Source organism: Trichoplax adhaerens, genomic scaffold (genome assembly GCF_000150275.1).
Source record: "Trichoplax adhaerens TRIADscaffold_1 genomic scaffold, whole genome shotgun sequence".
Taxonomy (NCBI): domain Eukaryota; kingdom Metazoa; phylum Placozoa; class Uniplacotomia; order Trichoplacea; family Trichoplacidae; genus Trichoplax; species Trichoplax adhaerens.
The window spans coordinates 5,728,460-5,753,705 of NW_002060943.1; the positions used below are offsets into that span (position 1 = coordinate 5,728,460).

General features: G+C 31.0%; 4 protein-coding genes across 4 annotated transcripts; all 4 read left to right on the forward strand.

Moving 5' to 3' along the window:
* Positions 1-1,419: 1,419 nt before the first annotated feature.
* On the forward strand, positions 1,420-3,237 carry TRIADDRAFT_51903 (uncharacterized protein; the record flags this gene model as incomplete). Its single annotated transcript, XM_002107878.1, has 4 exons — positions 1,420-1,595; positions 2,323-2,495; positions 2,649-2,681; positions 3,083-3,237. The coding sequence occupies 4 exons, from the start codon at positions 1,420-1,422 to the stop codon at positions 3,235-3,237; spliced, it is 537 nt and encodes a 178-aa protein (XP_002107914.1).
* A 1,262-nt stretch (positions 3,238-4,499) lies between these two features.
* TRIADDRAFT_51904 (uncharacterized protein) lies at positions 4,500-8,642 on the forward strand (the record flags this gene model as incomplete). The annotated part of the gene is made up of 11 exons (XM_002107879.1): positions 4,500-4,589; positions 4,829-4,904; positions 5,087-5,368; positions 5,448-5,618; positions 5,732-5,917; positions 6,028-6,180; positions 6,334-6,501; positions 7,110-7,243; positions 7,882-7,947; positions 8,201-8,297; positions 8,440-8,642. 11 exons carry the CDS (start codon positions 4,500-4,502, stop codon positions 8,640-8,642), a joined length of 1,626 nt encoding a protein of 541 aa, XP_002107915.1.
* Positions 8,643-19,410: 10,768 nt separating this feature from the next.
* Positions 19,411-22,042, forward strand: TRIADDRAFT_51905 (uncharacterized protein; the record flags this gene model as incomplete). Its single annotated transcript, XM_002107880.1, has 7 exons — positions 19,411-19,450; positions 19,587-19,661; positions 19,759-19,911; positions 20,154-20,263; positions 21,102-21,177; positions 21,342-21,620; positions 21,858-22,042. 7 exons carry the CDS (start codon positions 19,411-19,413, stop codon positions 22,040-22,042), a joined length of 918 nt encoding a protein of 305 aa, XP_002107916.1.
* Positions 22,043-22,182: 140 nt separating this feature from the next.
* TRIADDRAFT_51906 (uncharacterized protein) lies at positions 22,183-25,027 on the forward strand (the record flags this gene model as incomplete). The annotated part of the gene is made up of 11 exons (XM_002107881.1): positions 22,183-22,387; positions 22,531-22,740; positions 22,913-23,080; positions 23,169-23,291; positions 23,413-23,516; positions 23,588-23,755; positions 23,867-23,966; positions 24,103-24,402; positions 24,529-24,579; positions 24,675-24,778; positions 24,965-25,027. 11 exons carry the CDS (start codon positions 22,183-22,185, stop codon positions 25,025-25,027), a joined length of 1,596 nt encoding a protein of 531 aa, XP_002107917.1.
* Positions 25,028-25,246: the final 219 nt, after the last annotated feature.

The following is a 25,246-nucleotide window of genomic DNA, read 5'->3' on the forward strand; positions in this document are numbered from 1 at the left end:
ATGGGTTCATATATACAATAAAAATTATCGCTTATAAATCAGTCAAAAAGGCTGCGTTTAAAATCAAATTGCAATCTTTGCATACTCCAAGAATAAGGATCTGCTGTTCGTACCTATATATTTTATAAAACATGTCATGCCTATTGTTATATCAGTGAAAGTAAATTTAGTTAGCTAGGTTCTACGAAACTTTTACAATTTATCTACTATCACCACTGCACGAGTTATAATTATTGCCGGTGATTAGTCAAATAGTTTAAACTAGCTTTTGAACATGGCTGTATATGATACCGGTATCATCTATTTTTAAATTTACAGCAATTATCCATAATTAACTCATTATCTGTAATCTAAAATATCGAAGCAGTACGAGTACTTTGAATTTTTTTCATTACTCTAACATGAATGATATTTTTAATATCGATCGTAGAAACTATTTACATCGGATTAGTAATATGCATCATGAACAATATAGCAGTTTGCAAGGAGCATAATTTTTAAGTACTACAACCTTTAAATAATGGAATATTTAATTCTGTATAGGAGTATAGATTCTGTATTAAGACTCCAATAATCGTAAGTGAGTGGATTAGTGGTATCAAGGGTATTACATTTAAGGGTTATTTAGCCGAATGCTATTAGTGGATAGTTTAGAGGTGTCAGCTATAGCTTTAAGTGAGAATACCAGGCGCCCTAGTAAGCTGTAGCGGAGCATTTTCATAAGCTAAAGTTTGGTGTTTGTAAAATCTATACTTCATATGATTTAATGATAATAATCTGTTATCCAGGATTGACCTAGCTACATTAAGGCTTAAATTCTAAATTGTAGCTCTAAGTAAGATACTGTAACGTGTAGTATGTAGCTTTGAATGCTTAGAAACAAGTACTGTCAAATATCTGTTAACCTATAGTCAAATGTAGGGTGTGGAAGTGCAGTAGCTAACAAAATTGAAAAAAATTTATGAAATAGGAAGTAAAACCATAATGGCTTATAATTAATTAATTATAACTATCATCTACGTTATGTAACAATTTAGGGCAAGGTTAACACCGTCACGTGTAGTAGCTCATGAATTTATTATTATACTGATGAACCTAGATCAAAACACCAAGACCGTTGCGATAGCTATTAGATCGCTCAAATAATTATTCTGTAATAACATAATACAAAGATATCTGTCAGCTGTTATGGTTTGAATAATTATTAAGTTAACAAGCTAATTTCCATAATAATATCAACAATAGCAATGGAACTCCTGGAATTGAAAAACTCCTCAACAACTGCATATCATTAACTCACTGTTTAATTTAATTAGATTTTATCTGACAGCATCATTTTCGTGACCGGATTTGCTATATTCTTAATAAGTTACGTCTCATATAAAGGCTGCCATGCAGATCCTATCGAGCTTTATTAAGATGAAAATCGTTCCTTTACGTTCGTTTCTATTGGCGTATGTCCTGATATTCTTTAGCTTTACTACTGGAACTGGATCGGAATTTTGTCCTAACAATTGCAAATGTAGCGATACAGAAATTAAATGCTCTAACTTGATAGCACCTTCATTTTCTATCCCAACGGGAATAAAATCCTTGTAAGACTATCTTTACCATACTCATACACAAATTTCGTGAATTGCTTTAAATTTAGATTGATTTTTCATTTAATTCAGGTAGTATACGTTATGCTTTCTGATATCGCAATCTAAAGCAGCTATTTAAAATGTCAGTAATTACCAAAGCTAATTACACTTTTGAATTCTTGATTGCGGGTTTTCCGTGACCTTTACTTTCTTCAACGTACTTAGTTACCGCTCGTTATTATCTCTAATTTAATTTTCAGAGATTTACTATAATCAAGTTTTTGCGATAGTGAAATATCAGTAAACTTGTAGATATTATCAAAGGACATGTATTACAGTATGTTTTACATTTACTAATTTAAATTCATAAGCTTTAATAGGAGTATCCGTTTAAGGATAATTATTTTATTTATGATTTTACAAGTAAGGCATATCTAAGTCATACGAACTTAACAATACAATTCTGAAGTACTGTAGATGGTAACTATTCACGATCTGACTAATAATTAAAGTTCTTACATGTAATTAATCTTATGAAACAAACTCTAAATCTAATTTAAATTTTACTACGCTTATTTGGTACTTTGCATTCAATTAACTGAATTTCTGAATTTTTGACTGTTGTATAAATTCCAAAGTACTACGATGGAATAAATTGCTAGCTTATTAGTGATTTAGCTGATATGAAAAGCATAAAATTAAGATATAAATGAACTCGTGCATATTTCAAAAATTATAGGTTATTTGAACAAAGGATACCTTGTGACTGTAAGTATTTATTTCCTCTTCTGTGGGCTGCCAGACTAAAAAATGTAACGGTAGATGGCTACTGTAGTACGCCTTCACGCTTTAGAAACTATCACCTGGATCGTATGTTCGATTATTTATTATGTGATAACAACTTAAAAGCAGGTAAGACGCTATGTTTTGTAAATTTCAATAACTTTATTCAAATCAAAGACTTTCGACAACACAACGTGTCTAATACTGTACTCTTTAAGATAATATTGAGCTGATAAAAAGCTTTGTGTACTAATTTTCACTTACTACTTTATTACAATACAGGTTTCAAGCTATCTTCAGTCTATGAATTTCACCGTAAGTTATGAAATGCAATAAATTCTATCAGGATTCATTAATAACTAGAATCTGCACAACCTTACAATACTATCAAATTAATATAAATGTTATCGCAGTCAATGAAGCATCTTTAAGGATAAAATAGTAAAGTACACGATCCAATATAATGAATAATAACAGTCGCTCACGAAAAGTGCCGATTTGACATTAGCTGGTATACAGTGTTTTTAGTCCTAACTATGTTCCATTATTTCTAAAAAATTTCGTAAATATCTTTAAAGTATTGGTGATATATTAATAATGTTCTATAGTAAGAAATAATAGTATTTCTATCATTCTTCATGGATTACTGTCCTGCTAATGACACAGAACACAGCACCAATCTTATAAATGTACTTTATTTACATTTCATATCTTAGTTAAACCGAAGCATTCTGCAGTTTGTTCTTTCGATAATGGCTTGTGCGGCTGGCAACAACTGGCTAATATCGATTTCTTCGACTGGAAATATCATCATAGTGTTGGCTCTCAATCAGTGAATGCATACCAAGAAGGAATTGGTAAAAAATCGTAAAATTTAGAATAACTGTCAGGATTGTTTCAACCTGTTACAGTTAGGTAGCGGATATCAAAATAACGTCAACTTCAATCTTTTGAGATACTTTGATTTGACGGTTTACAATACATAGCTATGATTAAGACTAAGTTTGATTATATACTTATTACAAATCGAAATTTGCAACATGGAAAAAATGAAAAATATTTAAAGAAAACCAAAAATTACGAGTCTACTGTCACGTTTATCCTCTCTTGATACCTGCTCACAGTACGACTTTAAGAACTGATGACAACCATCGTCTGAAGAAACTGTAACCACTAGTATCTTAATTACACGAAAAATTAACGCAAATATTATTGAAAAATCCATCAATTTATACTTTAATCTACATAAGCAGTGAAAAAATTCATATTACTTAGATAATGTTAGGAAACTATGTGTATTTATCTATAAAAATATATTAGATGTCATTGATAAATTGTTGCCAATGCATTCCTGGATAAGCTATCTTATGAAAACTATGCTATAGCAGCTATAAAAAAGCTACTCCGTAATACTATCACCTATTATTTATCGCACTTTCCTTAATTTAGAGGATAGTTAAGATAAGGTTGCATTAATGCTTCAGAAATATAAGTTCCTCGACAATGATAGTTCTTCTGAATATGTACGAAATATAGCAATTAGCTGTAGTAACTTGGAATAAGATATTAGCTGTATCTGCGCGTGATCAGAGTTGACTATGTGAACATAAGTTAACTGTAAATGAACCTTGGAATGAATTTATTAAGCTAATCAACTATCGTGTGTATCTGTCATTGGTATACCCTAGGAATGTCTAACGCATGCTTAATTTTTTTAATTATTTGTGATTGTAGGAAAAGAGAGTAATAATTATATATATATTGAAGCATTTAACAAAAAGCCCGGGGAATATGCCGACATCATCAGTATACCATTGTTGTTAGCTCACGGAGTTTCTACTGTTATGGTAAGTAAAATAAATAATTTTCTAACACCGGTACCTGTTTCTGAACCTTTTGAAACTTTGAGCACGCTTAAATAACTATTAGTAATTCTGTTCAATTATACTTTTATAACAAGAATAAAAAATTATTTCAATTCTTAACTTTAGCCGTAATGAAAGGTATAAAATATGCTTTCAAGTTTATTAAAATCTCTTACATGCACAGGTCACCTTTTCCTACCGCATCTTTGGCACAGATAATTTGCAAAGGATATATGTATACGCAATTTATCCGAGATTTAGCTCGGATATGACTCTTATTGGTACAGTACAGTCGCCAAATGAACGAAGCTGGATGGAATATTCAGTTAGCTTTCATCCGGAATTTAATAATTATCAGGTATGATATTGGAATGGTTATGTTTCGGAAGAGGTACTAACTTAAAAAAATTACTTTTCTGAGTTACTACCATTATACGATACTATTAGAGTAGTTTGTGTAAGAGATATTGTAATTGTCTTATGCGAAAATAATATAGTAAAATTAACAGCTTTCTTAATTGCTATAATCTCTGCTTTAGAATCTTATCGCATAATATATTTTACTCTAAAACAAAAACTAATATAATCTTTACACAGATATTAATTCGAGGTGCCGTGAAAACAAATAACGCTAGTACTATCCAAATTAATAGCATTGCAATTATTCCACAAGGTAATTAAGATCTTGCTTTAAATTTTTAAATTGCTTATTTAAATTGACAAGCTGATGAATGGTTACCTTGTGTTTAAATTTCGAATCATCAACGTTTACACTAGATTATTACAGTAAAGTTTTCTAGGCTTTCATTTTATACATTTGACCTATTGATTGCTTTTATAATCGAAAAAATCAAGAAATCAATTGTTATACTGAAAATGGTCAGTATTATCGAGGCCAAAATCACCAAACTATAGACGGCTATGAGTGCAAGGATTGGCAATCTCAACGGTCAATTCCCCATGTTTCTGCCATGAAACGTAGCAAAGATGATCTCACCTCAAATTACTGTCGAAATCCTGGCAGTTATAGGTCGAGACCATGGTGCTATACAACTAACCCGAATGCACAGTGGCATTATTGCAATATTCCAAAATGCGTTGAAAGTGTAAATAACTCTTACACTTATGCATTAGGAAGTATGTTCGATTAAGAGTCATGCTAACGTTATTAATGTAATCACGTGTACTAACATTTGGTTTGATATTATCGCATTAGATAAATATCCGGTTCAGATAGTAAATAAAGACGAGAATTCTGCTAATTCCGGTCTTCTAACGCTGTTTGCTAACGGGCAGTGGGGAACTGTTTGTGGTGATAGGTTGTCGGTACATGCTGCATCTGCTATATGCAAACAAACTAATAAGGGCAACTATGGATATATAACAAGTAATTTCAGTAACAGAACATGCAATATGGAAATATTGATTGATTCTTATTAATTGAAATTCTATTTATCGAAATTTAAGTTGCTACTCTTTCAAATTATTAAATTCTAATAGGAGGCAGCTTTACAGGCAAGGACAAAGTACTAGTGCGCGGATCCGATATTAAATGTAATCCAAACGCTGCAGGATTGCAAGATTGCACAGTGTATGCAAATCCTTCTACTCAACAGTGCAGCCATAACAAAGATATATGGATAACTTGTTCTAGGGATCAAAACTCTAGAACTGGTGGTTTTGGGGGTTAGTAAATATATTTGTAAATACATTTCCCTCTGAATGTTTACGCTCATATAATTGTAAAGTCCTTCTCGGTCTGAAGTTCAAAACTTGTCGGCGTATTTGCTTTATAGTTGAATTAGTTGACTCATCGAGTCCTAGTCAAGGCGAAATAAGAGTGATCAGAAACAACGTTGCAATCCCAGTTTGTTACTCAAATTTAAGCATAGTAGAAGCCGATGTAATTTGTCGTCAATTAGGATACACTACTGCTGGTGGCATACAAAGTAAGTTAATAATTTAAATTTTACCACCTGTGACCATATTTAATCAAACTTTCTAAGAGTTTCTAGACATATAAACAATCTATTTCGAGTACTAATATCAGCTAGAAGATTATATTAAGAAATCTGATACATCATCATTCCTATTTAATTTAGCATATCATCCTATTTTGGATGCAACGGTCTGGGTTACTTATTTTAAGTGCAAGGGCTACGAATCATCCATTAACGACTGTGTAATAGAGGTGACAGACTTAAATCGGCCTTGTTCGTTAAGTAGTAGAAGGACTTTCGCACGGTGCTATGGAGGCCAGCCATCCAACGGTTTGTAGAACGTTGAATGATTTCATTCTAATACTATTGATTACTGTGAAAGTTTTTGTGCCGCAGTTGATATGACCCTTCTATATATTGCTGCTATAGATGTTAATCCAACTATATGTAATTTCCGATTTGATTTCTGCGGTTGGAAAAACACAGCTCAAATAAAATGGCTTTATGCCACAGAATACTCGTACAAATCAGGTCGTTTTGAACCTCTTCCAAATCTTAGCGGTAAATTATTAATCACTTCTGTAGTAATTCTTCTCCATTCGCTCTTAATCGCTGATGAGAAATGGTATTATTTTGATTTCATGGACGCTTATCTCGTCACTTATCTTTGTACTTAGAATTTTTTTTCCAAGCATACATTTACGCCTATTTTCCATCCTTAACCACCGGAAGAGCAATACTTTCAAGTCCTGCATTCAAAGCATATGGCCGTTATGCAGCCTCTGTAAGAGAGTAACCAGACCAAAGTTACAGTGATAAACTCATAGCTAATAATTTAATTTCCTAGGAGTTACTTGTACGATCAAATTAGGGTGTTATAAATCAATCGCACACTCTTTCATAGGTATATTTTAGATATTTAACACATAATTTCAAAGGACGATTTTACGTGCGCTATCGAACGCAAGATACAACTGAAACATTATTTCTATTCAACGGACAAAATTTCCCAACTAATACTATAGCACCAACTGCACGGAATACCTCAAATTCTAGTGCTGATCCGACGACTGTAAGTATTCTGTCATCGCATAATAAAATTTGCTAGGTAACGAATATCGTAAGGGATTTATGATTACTGAGAGTAAAGTTAATTAAATCCCTGTTACAATGTTTCTCAAAATTTTTTGATACACATTCCTAAACGTAACATGGATTTAGTCATCTTAAAATTGAAATTCTAAATTCGCATAGCAAACCAAGGAAAAAAATTTAGCAGCTTTCTAGACTATTTAACCCGTATTACTTTAGGCACATATATTTGATTTATCTGTAAAAGAAATGTTATGAAATTATATTTGCTTCGGTTCTTTTCAACAATGATGTCATCGGACTGTAGTCCCTGTTTACATTTTCTACAGTATGTAAGATAATCGCTTCAAACAAAGACTTTTAAATACTAGCATATAACCAACAATATGCGAGTACGATGCCATCAGCGATATTGTTAAATTTTAAAGTCGCTATTAATAGTATATGATAAAATGTATGAGTTTATTTATATCAAACATCGACAAAATTGCCTTTACTCCACAGCTAAGTCGATGACTGTAAATTTTATAAATTTTATACGATAAAATACGTACGAGTATATTGGTAGACCTGTAGCTTGCTATCGTTGATCTATACTATTTCATGATACATGTTTAGCCTCCACAAGCCCTTTATAAATGGATTAACATAACAACGATCTCAATTCCCGTTATAAATTTTAAGGTAAGTACCTAGCAGCTGTTATATTAACAAATCATAATGGCATATCAATTGTAAATCAAACAGTTTACTGTAAACTATGTTGGTAAGTATAAATTTTAATTTGTAAATTTTACTAATTAAGTGGAAATTTAAAATAACTTAAATGCCAGTCAACATATGAAACTTAGCTCGTCTTAGTATATTTATTTGACTCATTTAGATAATTATGGTTACATATCTCTAACTCTAGAATTTTTTTTAAATGAAATCCTAGATTGAATTTGAGGCGCAGTTGAACTCTCCTGATATTCACGTCAGTGAAGTAGTTGCAATTTCCACCTTTGAAGTTCAGGGCGTTGCTGCTTATGTCAGTAAGTGTGATCTGCAAAAACTTTGTCTAAAACAAAATTTATACTAGCTAATCTTTTCGTTCTTCATGTTGAATTTTCCTGCTATTTACTAAAGACGATTACTGTTCTAAATCTATTATATCTTTCAAATTCTCACGTGCAGAGCCTGGTCTGATAAGTCTAGTTGGTGTTGGTTTTGCTGGCGGAGCAATCATGTTATCTCTTATTAGTATTGTGACATACTTAATCTGCAAAGCAAAGCATAATCGATTAAACAGATATGTCGTTTATGCGCGTTTTCCAATAAAGACAGTGACTAAAGATGGCCATACACAAGAAGCAGCAAATGCCTTCAGAGATGAATAAATTGTGTAAACTAATTAGTTGGAAAAAATTTCAAAACATATAGATGATTTTGTAATTTTTGCAGTTAAGTATAACTAGCTGTGTAAATGTCAGCTAAAGTATTCATCAATGCGATTTATTTGTTGCAGTAAGAAACCTGTAAAATAAGTTGTACAATATGTAGACATTTTGTCAATTAAAACTTCTGCTTACTCGTATGAAAGAGTACAGCCTTAGCAGACGTTTATTTTCTTCATTAGTCATAATTAATAGTATTAGTCATTTCTAAATTTTAGAAAATAGAGAGTCGTTTAGCTCTCATTACTTAATCTAGAGATTATACAGTTATATTGCTATAATACAGCTCTTATTTTGATCGATAACAATTCACACGGATGCTTCCAATAGTTCTTTCGTACAAAGCAACAATAAATTGAGGTTTCGAAATAGTACGAATACAACGAACTTAATCCTGGTTCTAGATAACATATTATTCGAACATTATATTCTTAATCGTAAATATGTAATCTACATACATGAACAGACAAACGAAGAGTAGGTTAAGTAACAATATCTCAAAGATTTTATGGAATCATTTAAACCCTTAAAGTGTCATTTACTGAATTCGGGGTCGCTATTCATTCGTGCAGGATCGAAATTAAAAAGTTTCGGTACTAATAGTAATCAAGGTACCGGATAAGCAATAAATTTCCTTAGGCTTAGTAATTATGATCTGTCAATATATGATACATGTATATTTTATTAAAGATTTGAAGATATGCCGTGCTTATTTCCCATTTCAACTCTTGGATATAAGATTCTTCTGATATTATCGCAGCTCTACTGTAAGCAACGCAAATACTCAAAATTTTCATTCTTACAAAAAATACGAATACTTACTATTCGCAGTGCAGGATGTGATAATTTTATTATACCGGTATTACGTAAAACTAATATAGTTGCTAATCATGCAGTCACTGTAACAATGTACTACTGAGTAGCTGGTTAGTTGTGCCATAAGAGCAACAAACTATAAATGATTTATGAAAGGTTGGAGCGTATAAGATTAAAAATACTTAACAAACCTGAAGCAAGTGATGTTTGATTTATCTGAAATTTGCAATCAAAGAAAGCTGACAGGGAAATTTAAACCAAATTGATGCATAAAAGCTCTAATTTACTATCTGGAATATTCTTATTTCAAGAACAGTCAAGCACATTTGGAACGTAAAAGATATTAACATGGCTACTGTTATTTCTTATGGATTTCTCAGACAATTGATAATCGTATCGTATCAGAATTGTATGATCCAGGCTTTGACTACTATTGCTGACTATATTACATAATTATTTATAAAATTTAACCAAGTATACGCTTTTTAAGTAATATTTTGAATTAAAATCGGTTTTCACCTTAATAAAAATGGGTTAAAAATTAAGATAATTAATTAGATATCATGAATGTCTAGTAATCCATTATACAAGTATATTGAGAAAGTAAATTGACGAACAAATATGACTAGTGCATAACATGCAATTATAGTTTTTCATTCTTCAATTGTATACTTACTAGGTATGAAAACTTTCTAACAGTTTTGGACCACAAAATACACTGTACATAAATATCTTGTTGTCCATTTTTACGAGTGTACTGAGAAAGTAAATTGACTAACGTGCATGACTAGTGCATAATACGCGAGAATAGTTTTTTAGTCTTCAATTTTATTAGGTATGAAAACTTTCTAACAGTTTTAAACTACAAGATACACTATCCACGAATATCTAGTCCATCATACGAATACATTTAGAAATAAAATTATTTGACGAACTGGACTAATGCATGATAAACGACTATAGTTTTCATTCTATAATTGTACGCTTAGTAAGTATCAAGCTTTTCTGACAGTTTTCCAAGAAATTTTTTAATATTAAAGTAACGATAATAGGTATACCTATTACATGGCATATTTATTATGTTTCGTGATTAATCAACTTTGAGGAATTATTACGGTAGGTTATATGCACCACGGAACGAGGAAATATTGAATATACTCGTAATGTAACTTATTATTGAATTGTAGACTGCTAGGCATGTTTATTATGATATAAAGTATACTGGCTTTCTATATTTATCATAAACCTTATTTAATAGTTTTAACGCTAGAGTTATAAGTAGATATGTAAGCCATAAATTAGAATATGGTCAGTTGACCGTGCGTTGACTGGCAGAAATAATGCCTTATTCGAATACTGTAGCAGTTACCCATATTGAATTATAGATGGTCCGCTGTAATATGTTGTTACTAATATAATCTAAATTATTGTAAAATAAGGTAGAATATTGCTATGCAGATTGTAGCGGAACACAAAACTGTTTTAGCAGGCAACTTTAGATTATATAGTACCTCTGTCTACAAGTTTTTTTGGCTGTTGCATTCGGCTAGAGTTGGGCTATGCGTATATCATCTTTGTATAAGATCTCAAGTAGTTCTAATTTTCTACGAATTTTGGAAATGCGAGATCGGTTATATCACAGTGCTCTATTATATCATACTTGCCGTCACGGAATTACTTTATTAATTGCATTACTAGCAAAACGTACTTATTCCCCAACTCGTCACACTATCAAGTGTATATTGCTTATATATCCACAATGTCTAGACTTGACTCAAGAATCAAAAATTGTGATGTTGCTTCTTATACATTTAGTTGATAGTAGATTATTCTACTTCCCAGTATGTGACTTATGTTACTGCTGCAATTAACTGCAATTTCTACGCGAATATGGTACATATAATTTACTGCCTTGCCTACAGTAACAAAATCTAATAATTCGGTAGCAAAACAAACGCGAGATTACCGTACTGACATGATGTCGCAAACCAGCTTCGTGACAAAGATAACGTAAATCATATCTCTAAATTACTATAGCCTCCGGAATTCAGTATCCCTTAACTATTTCACAAGAATTTAGACGCTTTTGCTTCTACGTTAAACAACTATAGAACTATTCTTTTATTCAACTATCTGCCGAGCTTAAATACTTCGGCAGCTGCTATCATGTATGAGTTATAACAGTTCATGAAATTTAGTTCATATTGGATAGCTAAATTTATACAGAAACTATTCATAATCTTATACATATACTGAACAATTCTAGATAATTAGATTACAGTATATCCATACACAGAATTATTTACAATATCATCTGTAATTGAATATCTTTAGGATATGCATAAAAAGCGTTACAAGACATAACACTATAATCAATTAACATTAGTTATCGTATAAGAACTCTTACTACAGTACTGCATAATTTACTATAACAAAATAATAACTTTCGCAGTTCTTACTGTAACTTATTATTAGTTATCTATATATATAAACGTTAACCACTAAATTTAGTCATTTAGACCTCATGGTGGTTCGAACCGTTACATCTGAATACTAACTTTTCTAACTTACCATTAATTAAACATGATAGCTCTAATTCAATCCTATGGTATGATTGTATTATATATCTAACTAGAAACTCTTAAATACTTTCTAAAATATCGCAAGTACGATCGCATAGGATGCAAAGCACAATGTAGAGCCATGGCTTGTTATCAGTATCAATCAAAAATTGGCCAGAATAAAGCCTACCGTTCTGCTTACTTAGCGTGAACTTAAAGTAAACATTGTTTTAAGAAGAAGATATAGATTATTAATCAAATATAACAAATTATATTATTTTGTTCGATAATACTCTTATCGCATGTAATAATAACGATATAATAAAATAAATGTTAATAGATAATTGAATAGAACCCTGAAATGTAAACCCTTATAACTTATCAATAAATTTTAAAAAACCTTAACCTTTAAATCCACATTTTAATTTTCAGATTTTCCCAATGTGATGGATTGCATCATTGTTAATAAGCCAACAAACTTACTTGGATAATGAATTCAAAACAGCAATATTCAATTCTTACCTTTTTAGATTCTGTACAATCGAGCCAATCTTGAAATTAATTAGTGGAATAAAACCTATGTTTTTAAAAGGTATTTGATTCTCTATTGTAGTATTGATCGAGAATATAGACTTCCTACTTGAAATTGGAGTCAATCATTAAATATTTTGAGTTTCGTAAATATGCTTCGAAATGGCTTTAACCCTAGGTACGCTTAGTTGCATTCTCCATGATGCAAATAAAGTTTTATTTCTGTTTAACTATATGAAACTTTCTATGATAAGCCAGATACTTCTTAATAAATGAGTCTGAAGCGATAGACTACTTTGATTATTTATGGCGCTGTATTTAAATGTACTTATAACTTTTCGAGTTACAAACTCAATCTTTAACAATAACGTGGATTCAACTGATCTGTTTCTGTTATACTTTGTTTTTTGACTAACATTGATGAAACGATTAAATCAATTTCGTCTTTTGATCCAAGTATTGAATTATCAATTCGAGGGCTCAAAGATATGAAAAAATATGGGATAGAGTGCAGCAAAACCTTGAAAGCTGCGATATCCAATTTAGTTTCTGTCATAATCAGAGTCGAATATACTTTACAGACTCAAATTAGTGATAATTTCTTTAGCCTTGAAATACCGTGCTTCAATAAAAAGTTTCATCGATATCATGCCTTCGAGTGCCTCTTTGCATACTAAATTCATATTCATAGATACCATTCTTCTTGATTGTAACTTTATTTATTGCAAATACTAAACATAAATTCAATAAAAGTCAGTGAATTTGCTGCATTCGTTAGTTTGCAATGGTAGCAGTTACATGGGCTAATAAAATCGGAATCATTATTCTATTACCAAAGCGCTCTGACGTAAGAATACTTAAATCGCGTCAATAACCTATCGATTGAGGTATTTTAAAGTTTAATAGCTTTAAAAGCTTCTGTAATGACTAAAGTGGCACAACTAATAGAAATTAGTCCATTTTGTGTTAAGCTATAATGCTACATGATTGTGTTGAAGACATTAAGACATTTCTAAACATTGCAATTACGACTTGATATGAATGATATGATGCTAATTTTTATATTGACTTCAGATAACTGAAACAATTAAGGTACAACTATCACTAGGCTAGAAATCTCTTAGTTTTTGAAGCTCAATTATTGAAAGAAGAATGATAATTAGGTTGGAAAGGTCTTTCTGCACCGGACTGTTTAAGGCTGATTGCAGAACTGCAAATTCATATTTCGAGTGTTAGAAATAGATTTTACTTTCCCTTTTATTTCAATAAATCAAGCATGAGCTCAAAATTTGCTCATCTATCCTAGATCTTTCTATTCCAACTAATGCAGTACATATTATCACAATTATCAAGATTTATTCTTAAACTTAATATCCAATTAAGAGTTTCGCATCCTGTTGGCCTCAGTACGACAAAGTATCTATTTTACTTGCATTGGTGCAACTACTGCTTATATTCGAGATCACCGTGGATCATTTATTATCATCATTTTACAATGGAATCAAAAGACAACGATAAAAATTGATCAGCTTTTCGAGACATAAGTGTGTCTTACTAAGCATGTACTATTATATTGTGAATCGGTTTCGAAAGTTATTATTGCGTTTATCTAATATGAAGACAAATTGATTAGAATTGATTTTGAGCAAGCTAGCCAAAATACTTTCATATTTACTGGAGTGCAGACAATCGCATTTTACGATATTTTTAGATGAACCAATCATACATTAATTAAAATCTAATTTTCGGAGGATAATAGGGATACAGATTTTTCTAAGCCATCTTATAGCCGAATTCATAATACAGAAACTTGGTTAATTAATTATAAAAATTACATTTACTTAAATTAGTCATCATAAACAAGGCATATATGCCCCTATTTCAAAAATTTATCCCTACTTTATTAATGCAAAGGTACTGATATAACTATGACTAAACGATAAGAATGTACTTTTCATTATTGCTGGATCCGATTGCTTGTTTTTTATATTGAAAGTAACGTACGTCATTTCATGTGTCACTTGTACTTCCAAATGAAATATAGAATAAATAAAATATTCTTTTATATTTACTAGGATCAAAAAGTCATCAAGTTGTTCCTGTAATGACCCTACTATATCCTGCTATCATCTTAATTGATGCCATTCGATTTTTTCGCCATTATGGTATCATTAAGAAGCATCCATTTTAGTATGGTATTTACTCATCCTTGAAAAATTTTATCGATAATATCATAATTATTCTGATTTAATCAATGGCTTCAATTTGCTTGCATGTAGTCCGTCACAGATATTATTTAAGTGAGATAAACAACTGCATTAAAACTTAAATTAAGGAAAAATTAGTTGTAACCTAATTTATATGAAATTATCATCACCACGACTCTACAAGGCTAATAATTTTTAAACTTAAAACTCAATTTTTTCTTTACATCATTTATCAGAGCCATTATCTTTATTGATAGAACTCAATGATCATATGAAAAGTTCTACCTATCTTTCATTATAAATAATAATCAAAAATCTTTAACTACAACTGGTGCCTTTTCAAAATCATTCAATAAAAAAACAACATATAGCAAAATTATAATACAATCTGGACGGGTGTAAATTGATTACTGGAAATACTATTGATGATTCCGATAAGACTATTTACTTTATATTGATTGTTATGTCAATAAGATCAATTAAATTATAACTATTAAAATCAGAACAATACTCTTTCTAATGCAACATATTTAACAATATTCAATCACTGGCTTGAGTCGACTCTTTCTAGTGTTACGTCACCAGCTTAGCTAAACTATTTTACATCATTTATTTGCTTTTGCATGGTGATTTAGTTTAATTCCATGATAAGATCATCAATTACAGTGTGCGGTACCTAGTCCAGTAATTGGTTACTTAGAGGAACATTTACACTATTGTAGAATTCAACGGACCACTTGTTCCTAATCATTGGACGATCCAGTTTAAATAACGATATATAATATTGACAGTTCTAGGGTTATTCTGTCACGTTTTTAGTTTGAGATTTTCAGCCAGACCATGCCTAAAAGATAAAAATGTCCAGCAATCGATTGAATATCTACCTAGCAATTTTAATTACTACTTTTCTAATTTATTCAACTGGTTATGGTAAGCAAGGCAATAATTTACGACAATTCTATTAGTAGTCTATCATGTCCGAATAGACAACGATTAGCTCTACATCGATGCAAATGCTAGTTGGCACGTACGAAAAGGATCATCATAAATTACTCAAATGGAAGAATCACTTTAGAATAATATCAATGTAAGTAGACTAATCTTACAACAATTTTTTCATTTTCTGGCTATTTAGTGCTTAGTTAGAACTATAAGGGGACAGCTCAATATCATTACAGGACGTTCTCATGTACAGTCCTGCCCTTTTGTAGTACCAAACCTGGTAATAATGTTTATCCTAGTTATGGACCGATTTTGGCTAGTTTGGTCTACTCTTGGAATAAATCAGTACTTTTATTTTTCAATTTATACGATACAACATTTAGTCCATAATGCTGCTTTCTTATCATCACATAATCATAACTACTAGCTTTAAGTGCGGATAGGGTATAAGCAACTGCTCTTAGTCGAAAATTTTTTACGAATGATATTTTACTTATTAAGTACTATGCAAAGTAATTTCATTCTAGTAAGCAGAAATTTCAGTTAATCACTGGATGGCGTCTGCTTACCAATAATTAATTAATCCGTATTTGTACTTAAACTAACGAACAAGACAGACGGTATATTTGTATAACTGTAGATAATGTACGCAAGCCAAAGCGGAACTCGACAATGACTTAATCATGTCATACCATCATAAATAAAATAAATTAAAGCAATAGTAGCTGCGTCATCACTTCTAGAAAATAGCTCCAATAGGGCAATATGGTGTAGACAATTAGTTTCAATAACATGATTATTGTCGATAAAACTTTTAAATTGTCCTCAATATGAGTCATTAAGACCGGTTAAGATAATTTCGTCGTTGCTGGTCAGTCTAGGTTAGCAAAAATGAAAATAATTTACTGCAAAGTTCTTTCGCTTCAGGACTTGAATCCAAGATTCTTTATCAAGTAATCGGAATGAACTTTTCAAAAACAATCAGTAATATTTTGCCTTACTGGCTGAATTTTCAGCAATTTACTGTAAAAAGGAGTGAACAGGAACGACTTGACTTGACTCAAGATTTATTATCTCACGAAAATAGTACAATCTGTGTTAGATTAAAAATCTAGAACAATTATCAATTGGAACAGCCAATAGCGGGCGTTATTTAGTGTTGTAAAAGAAGCCCTCGCTTTATTTCTCCTTCAACTTGCTTTGATCCATGGAAATAATCATAAAAGATAAATTGTTCTATTTTTACTGACCTGAAAGAAACTATGGTTATGTTTATAACCATGATTGCTGATACATCCGATATACAGTATTAAAACTCAATTATATCCGTTAGTTTTGTAATATTTTTCGCCTAAAAAATGATATCCTTAAGATCATCATTCGATTAGCAGCTTAATAAATTGTAGCAAGTGCTATTATCTTAGCATGTAATTTGATACCATGGCTTCTTAACTAGTTGTTTAACTTAAATTATGTACAATTTCATTTTCTTTGTCGAGGCCTTTCTCAAGTTGCTATCCGTATAATAGAATAAGATCGCATAATTTTTAGCCCCAGAGTGATACAGATATAACTGTATACTATAATGACGAGATGATTAGATACCATAGCTTTTGATTTGATGTGCTTGCTAATTCAACAGTCTCTCAAGTATCGACGTTTTTAATGTTACGTAGCGTTCCTTATCGCAATATAATAATTAGGTACTGTAGCTCTTCCATATACATCAAGATGGTTTAAAAATTTATGGTAGCGACTTATTGATTAAGGAGATCGTATAGCTTTTATTAGTCACGGGTAGTAAATGTTTTGAGATTAATCCCTCCAGTAACGCCATCAATGATTCATTTGAACAATTTATCGTTTATTATTCGTATTTTAGAAACTGAGAATATAGAACTAATGTATCTCTTTTAGCTTTGAAACAATTTGAAATATCGAATTCAAATTAAATGTCAGTTACTAATTTTAAGGGTTGATAGGCCGCAATCTATTACGCGTAGATACCAGAAACAAATCTTCAACTACGATGGTCATACAGATATTTCATTATGAAATGTCACTTCAAAATATAAATTGATCATATTATTACGCATCCCTAGTATCCTTTTTACAGTAGTACATCTTTTTTCTACATTACGTTAGAAGAAAACCTATTTTTGTAAGCTCAAAGCTATCTTCCATTGACTTTAGTTCAAGTTTATTGATCGCTGTTAGTTTGCAGTGATCCTATAATTTTCTAAGATTATCATCGTACTTTCCCTAGTGGGTAAGCGATTACATCCTTCATCAATTCCAACATTTTATTGCTAGTAAACTATTTACAGAATACATTTGTATATCAAAAATTTCGGATAGATCCTAATCTGAGAAGGCTGAATTCCAAAACAACTTAACATTAAGAACAAGCAGAATATTTATTTAAACGATATAAATTGGAAGATTTCGAAAGCCGCATGATTATCTACGAATTTACTAATACCTACACGTTCTTAATATGTATAAATGCAAGAATTAAAACGATAGATAATACACTCCATTTAGTGGTTTTGTACTATTAAAGTAACAATTATAATTAAATGAATGCTAATTCTGAATGTACACTGTATACTTTATCGTACTTAGTTAAACCTTGAACAGACGCATTTTCTGATTGAAATAAACCAAACTTAACGTAACCATGCACTTTCTTTTGATCTATTATAATAATTGGTTACTTTCAGATGAATTTAAATCCTAGTCTTGTCGAATAGCATTAAGAAACCATGTAACGGATGGTTTATCGGCATATCACGTTAGTAAGTAGTCATCCATATCTGGAAGGAAATAGAAATGCCTCTATAACTACCTAAAAACATAAAATATAACAATTTCATATTTGTAAATATTTCATATTTGAACATTTAGCTGTAAAATTATGGGCAACTTCATTGCTATTAATTGCTGTATTAAACTTTTATCTAGGCGTTAGCGGAGCCATGTTATAGAAAATGAATAATCCTATTTTTAAGTCCGGCTAGCATTTGTATCGCTAAAATTTTCAATGATTAGCCTCAAAGTATTTCTAAAATTACGATTACGCTAGTAATTCTCGCATTATAATATCTCTAATGGCAATGTTCCAACTCATTTATGCACGCAAAATAGTTTGCCGCAGTTATTCATAAAATTTTATCATTAGCCCACGGATATACGTATTCTGCGTATGATATGATAAAAGTGGTTAATTGGTGATGTTATATCGAAATTAGAATACATTCCCTCTATTCTTATATATGAAATAAACATTAATTTACCATCCTTAACTATATACATTACGGCTTAGAATAAGATAAGTAATACAAATTACAGATGACATGAATAGGCATTTGCTTATGCGTAAACGTCAGCTACATTAATCCTCCCAGCTTCTCGTATACAGTATTCTTACTGTACATGAACAATGATTTATCTTACGTCAATTTAGTTCGATAATATAATTTTACCTAGAAGTAGGTAAGTTCTGATGATTTCTGCTGCCATTTATCATATAATTAATCACAGCTAGGATAGTCTAACCGCTTTTATCCATTTTCTTACGATATTTATCATTAAATATTACAGCAAGTTTGATTTCTTTCTCATTATTTCCGCTATTATCAATATTTATGAATAATGGCGTCGGTAACCATCTATTCTGTTACCAATTATAACTGTAAATTTGATAATTTTAATTATTTCCTTACGCTACTTTGCTGTTAAATGTTGTTTTCGTTAATTTCCATCTAAGCTCAAAAGCGTCCAATTTTACAAATTGCTTACTTCTATATATGAATTTTTACTTCTACTAGGGAAAGAAATTAAGCCCGAAAATCACCCAATTAAAAAAGATAGCTTTAATATATCCTCTATTTACGATTTTTTAGGTTATTTTTAATACAAATTATTTATTTTATGCAATTCTGAAGCAATTACTATTGGTTTTTATATCTGCTATATATTAAATTAATGTTATACTCTTAGTTTCTCCAGCGACTGTACTTAATTGTAATTTTGACGAAGACCTGTGTGGTTGGCGCCAACCTCAAAACATCGATTATTTCGATTGGAAAAGAAGAAGCGGCCCAACACCTAGCCATAGTACTGGGCCAGAAACTGATCACACATCTAAAAATGGTCAGTATCGATAGCAGAGATCAAATCGTATCTTAGAGTTATGGGACATAAAATTTAAGGAAGATAAGACTAGTATAGTATTTATTAAAGTACATTAAGCGCCATTCATAATGTCTTTTAATACGCTCCATGAGATAAAGAAAAGATTTTCACGAAACATTAATGAATTATCTAACTGTCGTTTCTGCCTCGGAATAATAGTATACGTTTCTGTAGTTCATATCGATCTATTCATGTTACAGATAGTGGTTACTATCTTTATATTGAAGCTTCAAGCCCTAGAAATAAAGATGAATACGCTGATCTCATCAGCCCACCGTTAACTTTATCTGCCATTGATAGCAGCGTCAAGGTAATAGCATTTTATTTAGATTTTATTTAGAAAATTACCTTCGTAGTAAACCATCAAACTATATATTTTCATAATATTAGTATTTACAAGCTCTCAAATTAGAATTAATTTAATTAAGCATCTCTTATATTGATTCATGACAAAAAAGCTTAATTTACACTTAATAGAAAAACCGTACCCTCAGCTTATTTTACCATATAATTATCATTAAAATAAAAAGTTAAATTTTTGAATATTTTGCTGTATTAAATCCATAGATGTCGTTTTATTATCATGCCCTTGGAACTGGACTAGGAGATTTCTATGTCTATCTCATGTATCCCAGAATTAATAGTACATTTGAAGAAATTTGGCATACGAAGCCACAGTCGTTGAAAGTTTGGAGGCTTGCTTCTTTTATTTTTAATCCGAAATATGCTGATTTTCGTGTAAATAATGTTAGATAACTAGATAAAATCGGCAGACTTGTTTTTTTATTAAAATCTTCACTCCGCAAAAATATATAATTATTGATCATTGTCTCATCATGTGACTAGTGAGTTTTCATATCTGTTTATGTTTTCATGTCCATCATTGCTAAAGTCCCATTCCGGTTTACCATATCACTAATAATATTATTCTCAATAAATTAATCTATTGGTATATTTTAAGCGTTATCTTTATCTATAAATTATAGCTTATACATTAAAATAAATTATTATTTATTGTAAATTAAACTTAGTATTAGTTTGATACGAGTAAATAAATCTCTATAAGAGAAGATAGTGAAACTTAAATTTATATCATTACTCGTAATTTAATATTACTTATAATGATTGCTTTTTTATTTATCTTTCAGGTCATCCTTCGAGGCTTCATTGGTTCTACATTCCTTGGCGATTTCGCAATTGATGACATAAATGTCCATCCGATTGGTAAGCATCGCTTATTAGCTTTTTTAGTTTACCTTATGTTTCTATAAAGTTCTATATTTTTGTATGTAATATAACACGATAAAAATATATTTAAATAATTAATTGAAAGAGAAAGTTGAAAAAGGCTAATAAATGTTTTATTATACTTTATTTACCACCATCAGAAAATAGCTGCTTTTCTGATGTGGGAAATTATTATCGTGGAACTCTAAATACAGCAAATGGATTTCAATGCCAAACATGGAGCTTGGTTAGCTCCACTCCAAATACATATACGCCATCGAAATATCCTGACGCTGACCTAACTTTAAATTATTGTCGCAATCCTACTGAATCTCGAGCAAGACCCTGGTGCTACACTAGTAATTCTGGGCAGTGGCAGTTTTGTAATATTCCTAAATGTCAAGTTCCTGTACTTGCAACTCCATCATTTCCTTTAGGAAGTAATTTTTTCTTTATTTCGTCAATAATTCATGTCTTAGCTTCCTTTAGATAAAATAGCATCATATGCTCTAAAGCTTCGATGCGCTAATATGTGATAATACTAATATCGTCATAATCTCATTTTCCAAGGTGTACTGTGTATGTGAATAAGCACTTTAATACTAGAAGGGCAAGAATTATTTGCCCTACTTTTACTCTGCTGCTACTTCACGTTTAACTAATCATTTCTATTCTAGATAAATATCCTATAGTTATGGTGGATAAAGGTGTATATTTTACCACTACCGGACGAGTTACATTATACTATAATGGACTCTGGGGTACAATTTGCAATTCTGGCATAACGCAAGATACAATCAACGTTATTTGTCGACAGACAGGATCTGGAAACACAGGAACATTTATCAGTAATAACAGCTAGAGTAGCATTAAAATATATATAGCATATCTATGTTTAACATTTATAAATTCAGCTTCGTGTAAACACTAGCAGTTACCCATAAAGTAATAACCTCAACATCGCTGGATGGCTAATCAGATATCCAATAAAGTCCGAGTAACATGAAAATATTTATTCTTTTAGGAGGTAATGTGGAAGGTCAAGGGCCTATCTGGCTGCAAGGACATGATATAAAATGTCCTCCTACTGCAATTGACTTAGCACAATGCACCTTAGGTCCATGGGATGTTAATAACACCTGTACACATGCATACGATTTATACGTAAGCTGTAATCCAAGCCCAATTGTAACATATCAAACTACAGGTAATAGCACCATCTACTCCTTTGGAAAACTATGTTAAAAGTATACAGTAAAGTCGTTACGTTGCTCATTCTAGTGTGATATAATGAATAGAATATGTACGAAACTGTTTTGTAATATGAGCTCCTTAATTTTATTTATTTAGCCAGCACAACTTTAATAGAGACCGTGGCACCACCACTACCAAGAAACAAGTACAAGCTAGCTATCAAAGATGGATTTGACATTACTAGCGGATTCGTCAATGTATTATATAATAAACGTAATGGAGTTATTTGTAGCAAAAATTGGAACATGAATGATGCTGATGTTGTTTGTCGTCAGCTTGGCTTTCTTAACGCACTATCTGCTAACGGTATTTATGTATATCTTGCATTCATATGTAATCAGATATTGTTCACATAGCATGAATGTTTTAGGATCCCAGATTTTAGAGCTAACAGTATAAATTTCTTAATACATAGAAAATTCATCTTCAAGCTATCAATATAAATATATTAAGAAAATTACTTTTCGTTAAATTTCAGCTAGTATAACGCAATATGCAATACGCCACGAATGGATTACCGAATTAAATTGTAAAGGTTACGAATCAACCATCGATGCCTGCCCTATTCAAGATAGCTCCGTTATCAGAAACTGCTCAACTACTGACATAGCAACTATTTCCTGTAATCAGGAGAAACAGCAATTCAGTAAGCTTATTTTCTGTCGGTTTCCTTATAACAACTAATTATAATCACGTATGATTCTGAATAAACTAATGAAATAAAAATTTTATAGCAAGCAGAAATAGACCAACTTACTGCATATATGATGATGGCTTTTGTGGATGGAAAATTAGCGGTAATATGAGTTGGATCTGGCATTCAGCCACCGGAAATCACTATCATCCTATAGCTGGTGGTGAGTATCTGCCAGATAAAGATAATTGCAGTCTATCAATTTTTACATAATGTTGAATAATTTACACCATATTTTAAGATATTAAAACAATCCTTTTATCGTCCATAATTATTTTTGCTAGCTATTTCATATGCATATGTCATCCGTCCATATCATCAAACATCAATGGGGAAAGCTGTTATGACTAGTCCAGTACTAACAGCAAGATCTGGTCAAGTCGTTGAGGTTTATAAATTTATGACTCCCCTGAAATTATAAAAATCAAAAATCAAGAGCAGATTTTTTCCCCGTTTTAGATCTCATTCCGCTATTACATTGTCAATTTGGCTGTTAGCAATCTTGAAATTCGATATAATGAAGATGGAAATACTGGTATTACTATCTTTGATAATCAAATTAATACTTCAAATAAGTGGACACAAATGAAAACTACAGGATTTACACCTAAAGGCAATCATTTTCGGGTATATGTTTATCTAATCTAATAAAACGCAAATTTGCTTTGTTGCACGTTAGCTTATGATACGAACATTCCTACATAGTAGAAAGAAATTAATGTATTAAACTTCTTCTAGTTAAAAATCATTTATAGTGCAAGCAGAACATTTGGGCCATCGTTTGTTAGTATATTAGCCATCGATGATACAGTCATCACAGGCGTCGAAAACGACGGCTGTAAGTCTCTTTAAAATTAATAATTAAAATATTTATATATTTTCTTGAAATACTTATGCATAATGCATGGTATGCATTTAAAGCCTTCTAACTAATGATTATATTTACAAACGATAATCTTAATATATGTTCGTAGATCAATCTAATGATATTTCCATCATTGGAGCAGCTGTGGCAGGTGGATTAGCATGCATAATCTTTCTAATGGTAGCCATTTGCTACTACAAAAAGTCTAAAACAAAAATAATCAGGGACGTTTCAGTCCCAAATGAATATGTCGCATCTACTAGCCGACAAATAAGAAATTTTCAACGAGCAAATTCTGAATTACTTATCAATAATCAACTACCTCGTACGCCTGTAAATTCGAACATATCCGATAGCAATACTGCTATTTCCCCGGTGGTAGTACGGACACCTTCAGTAACGCTATCAGGTATTTTCAATATATTTTTGATCACATTTATAGTTAAACGTGCTCGAGCAACAGATACTGCCTTATTGTTCGCTTTTATCATGTTGAGAAAGATTTACATATAATAGCTAACATTTACAATTGTAGTTACATCTCCGATGTCAGATCATCAATCGAGAAGTGAAGATCGCTTTTCAGGTATAAATTAAATTAGTGAAAAAATTATTATTAATGGTAAAGCTAACTTTTACGTACGATCTAGAGACAGTTTGCAATGATTAATTCAAATTTAGATGTTACAGTTACATCTTCCATTGAAGATGGACAACAAAGTCGAATTGGCATTGCTCTAAGCCCTAAACGCAGAGATATAATCTGTAAGTTAAATATCGGACATGTAAATTGAAATAATTTTCGTATTAGCTATTTTCTGTTATACGTAAATAGTAGTATTTGCTTTATTACTCTTTTTCTTTGCTATGCAATATAATTACAATTACTAAAACGGTAGTAATAGTGATGACTATATCGAAATAACTTTGAAGTACAGATTATTTAAATATCAAAATTTGTTTTGTTTTAGCCTCCGTGGTATAAAGCGTTAGGAACCTTCATTTTACACAATGCAACAATTTTCCGGAATTAAAGTAGACATCGCCTAATCATATTGACAATTCCAATAAACGGAGAGAAACTTTATAGAAATAGAAGAAAGCTCTTAACAGAAACGTAAAAAGATATCAATAACGGAAGTAAACTAGTTAATAAAGAAATATCTTGTAGTATATTTATTTTTTATAAAGAAATATTATTTATAAGATAATACACGTTTGTGGTATTTAAAAACTTTAAATACTAGCACCTT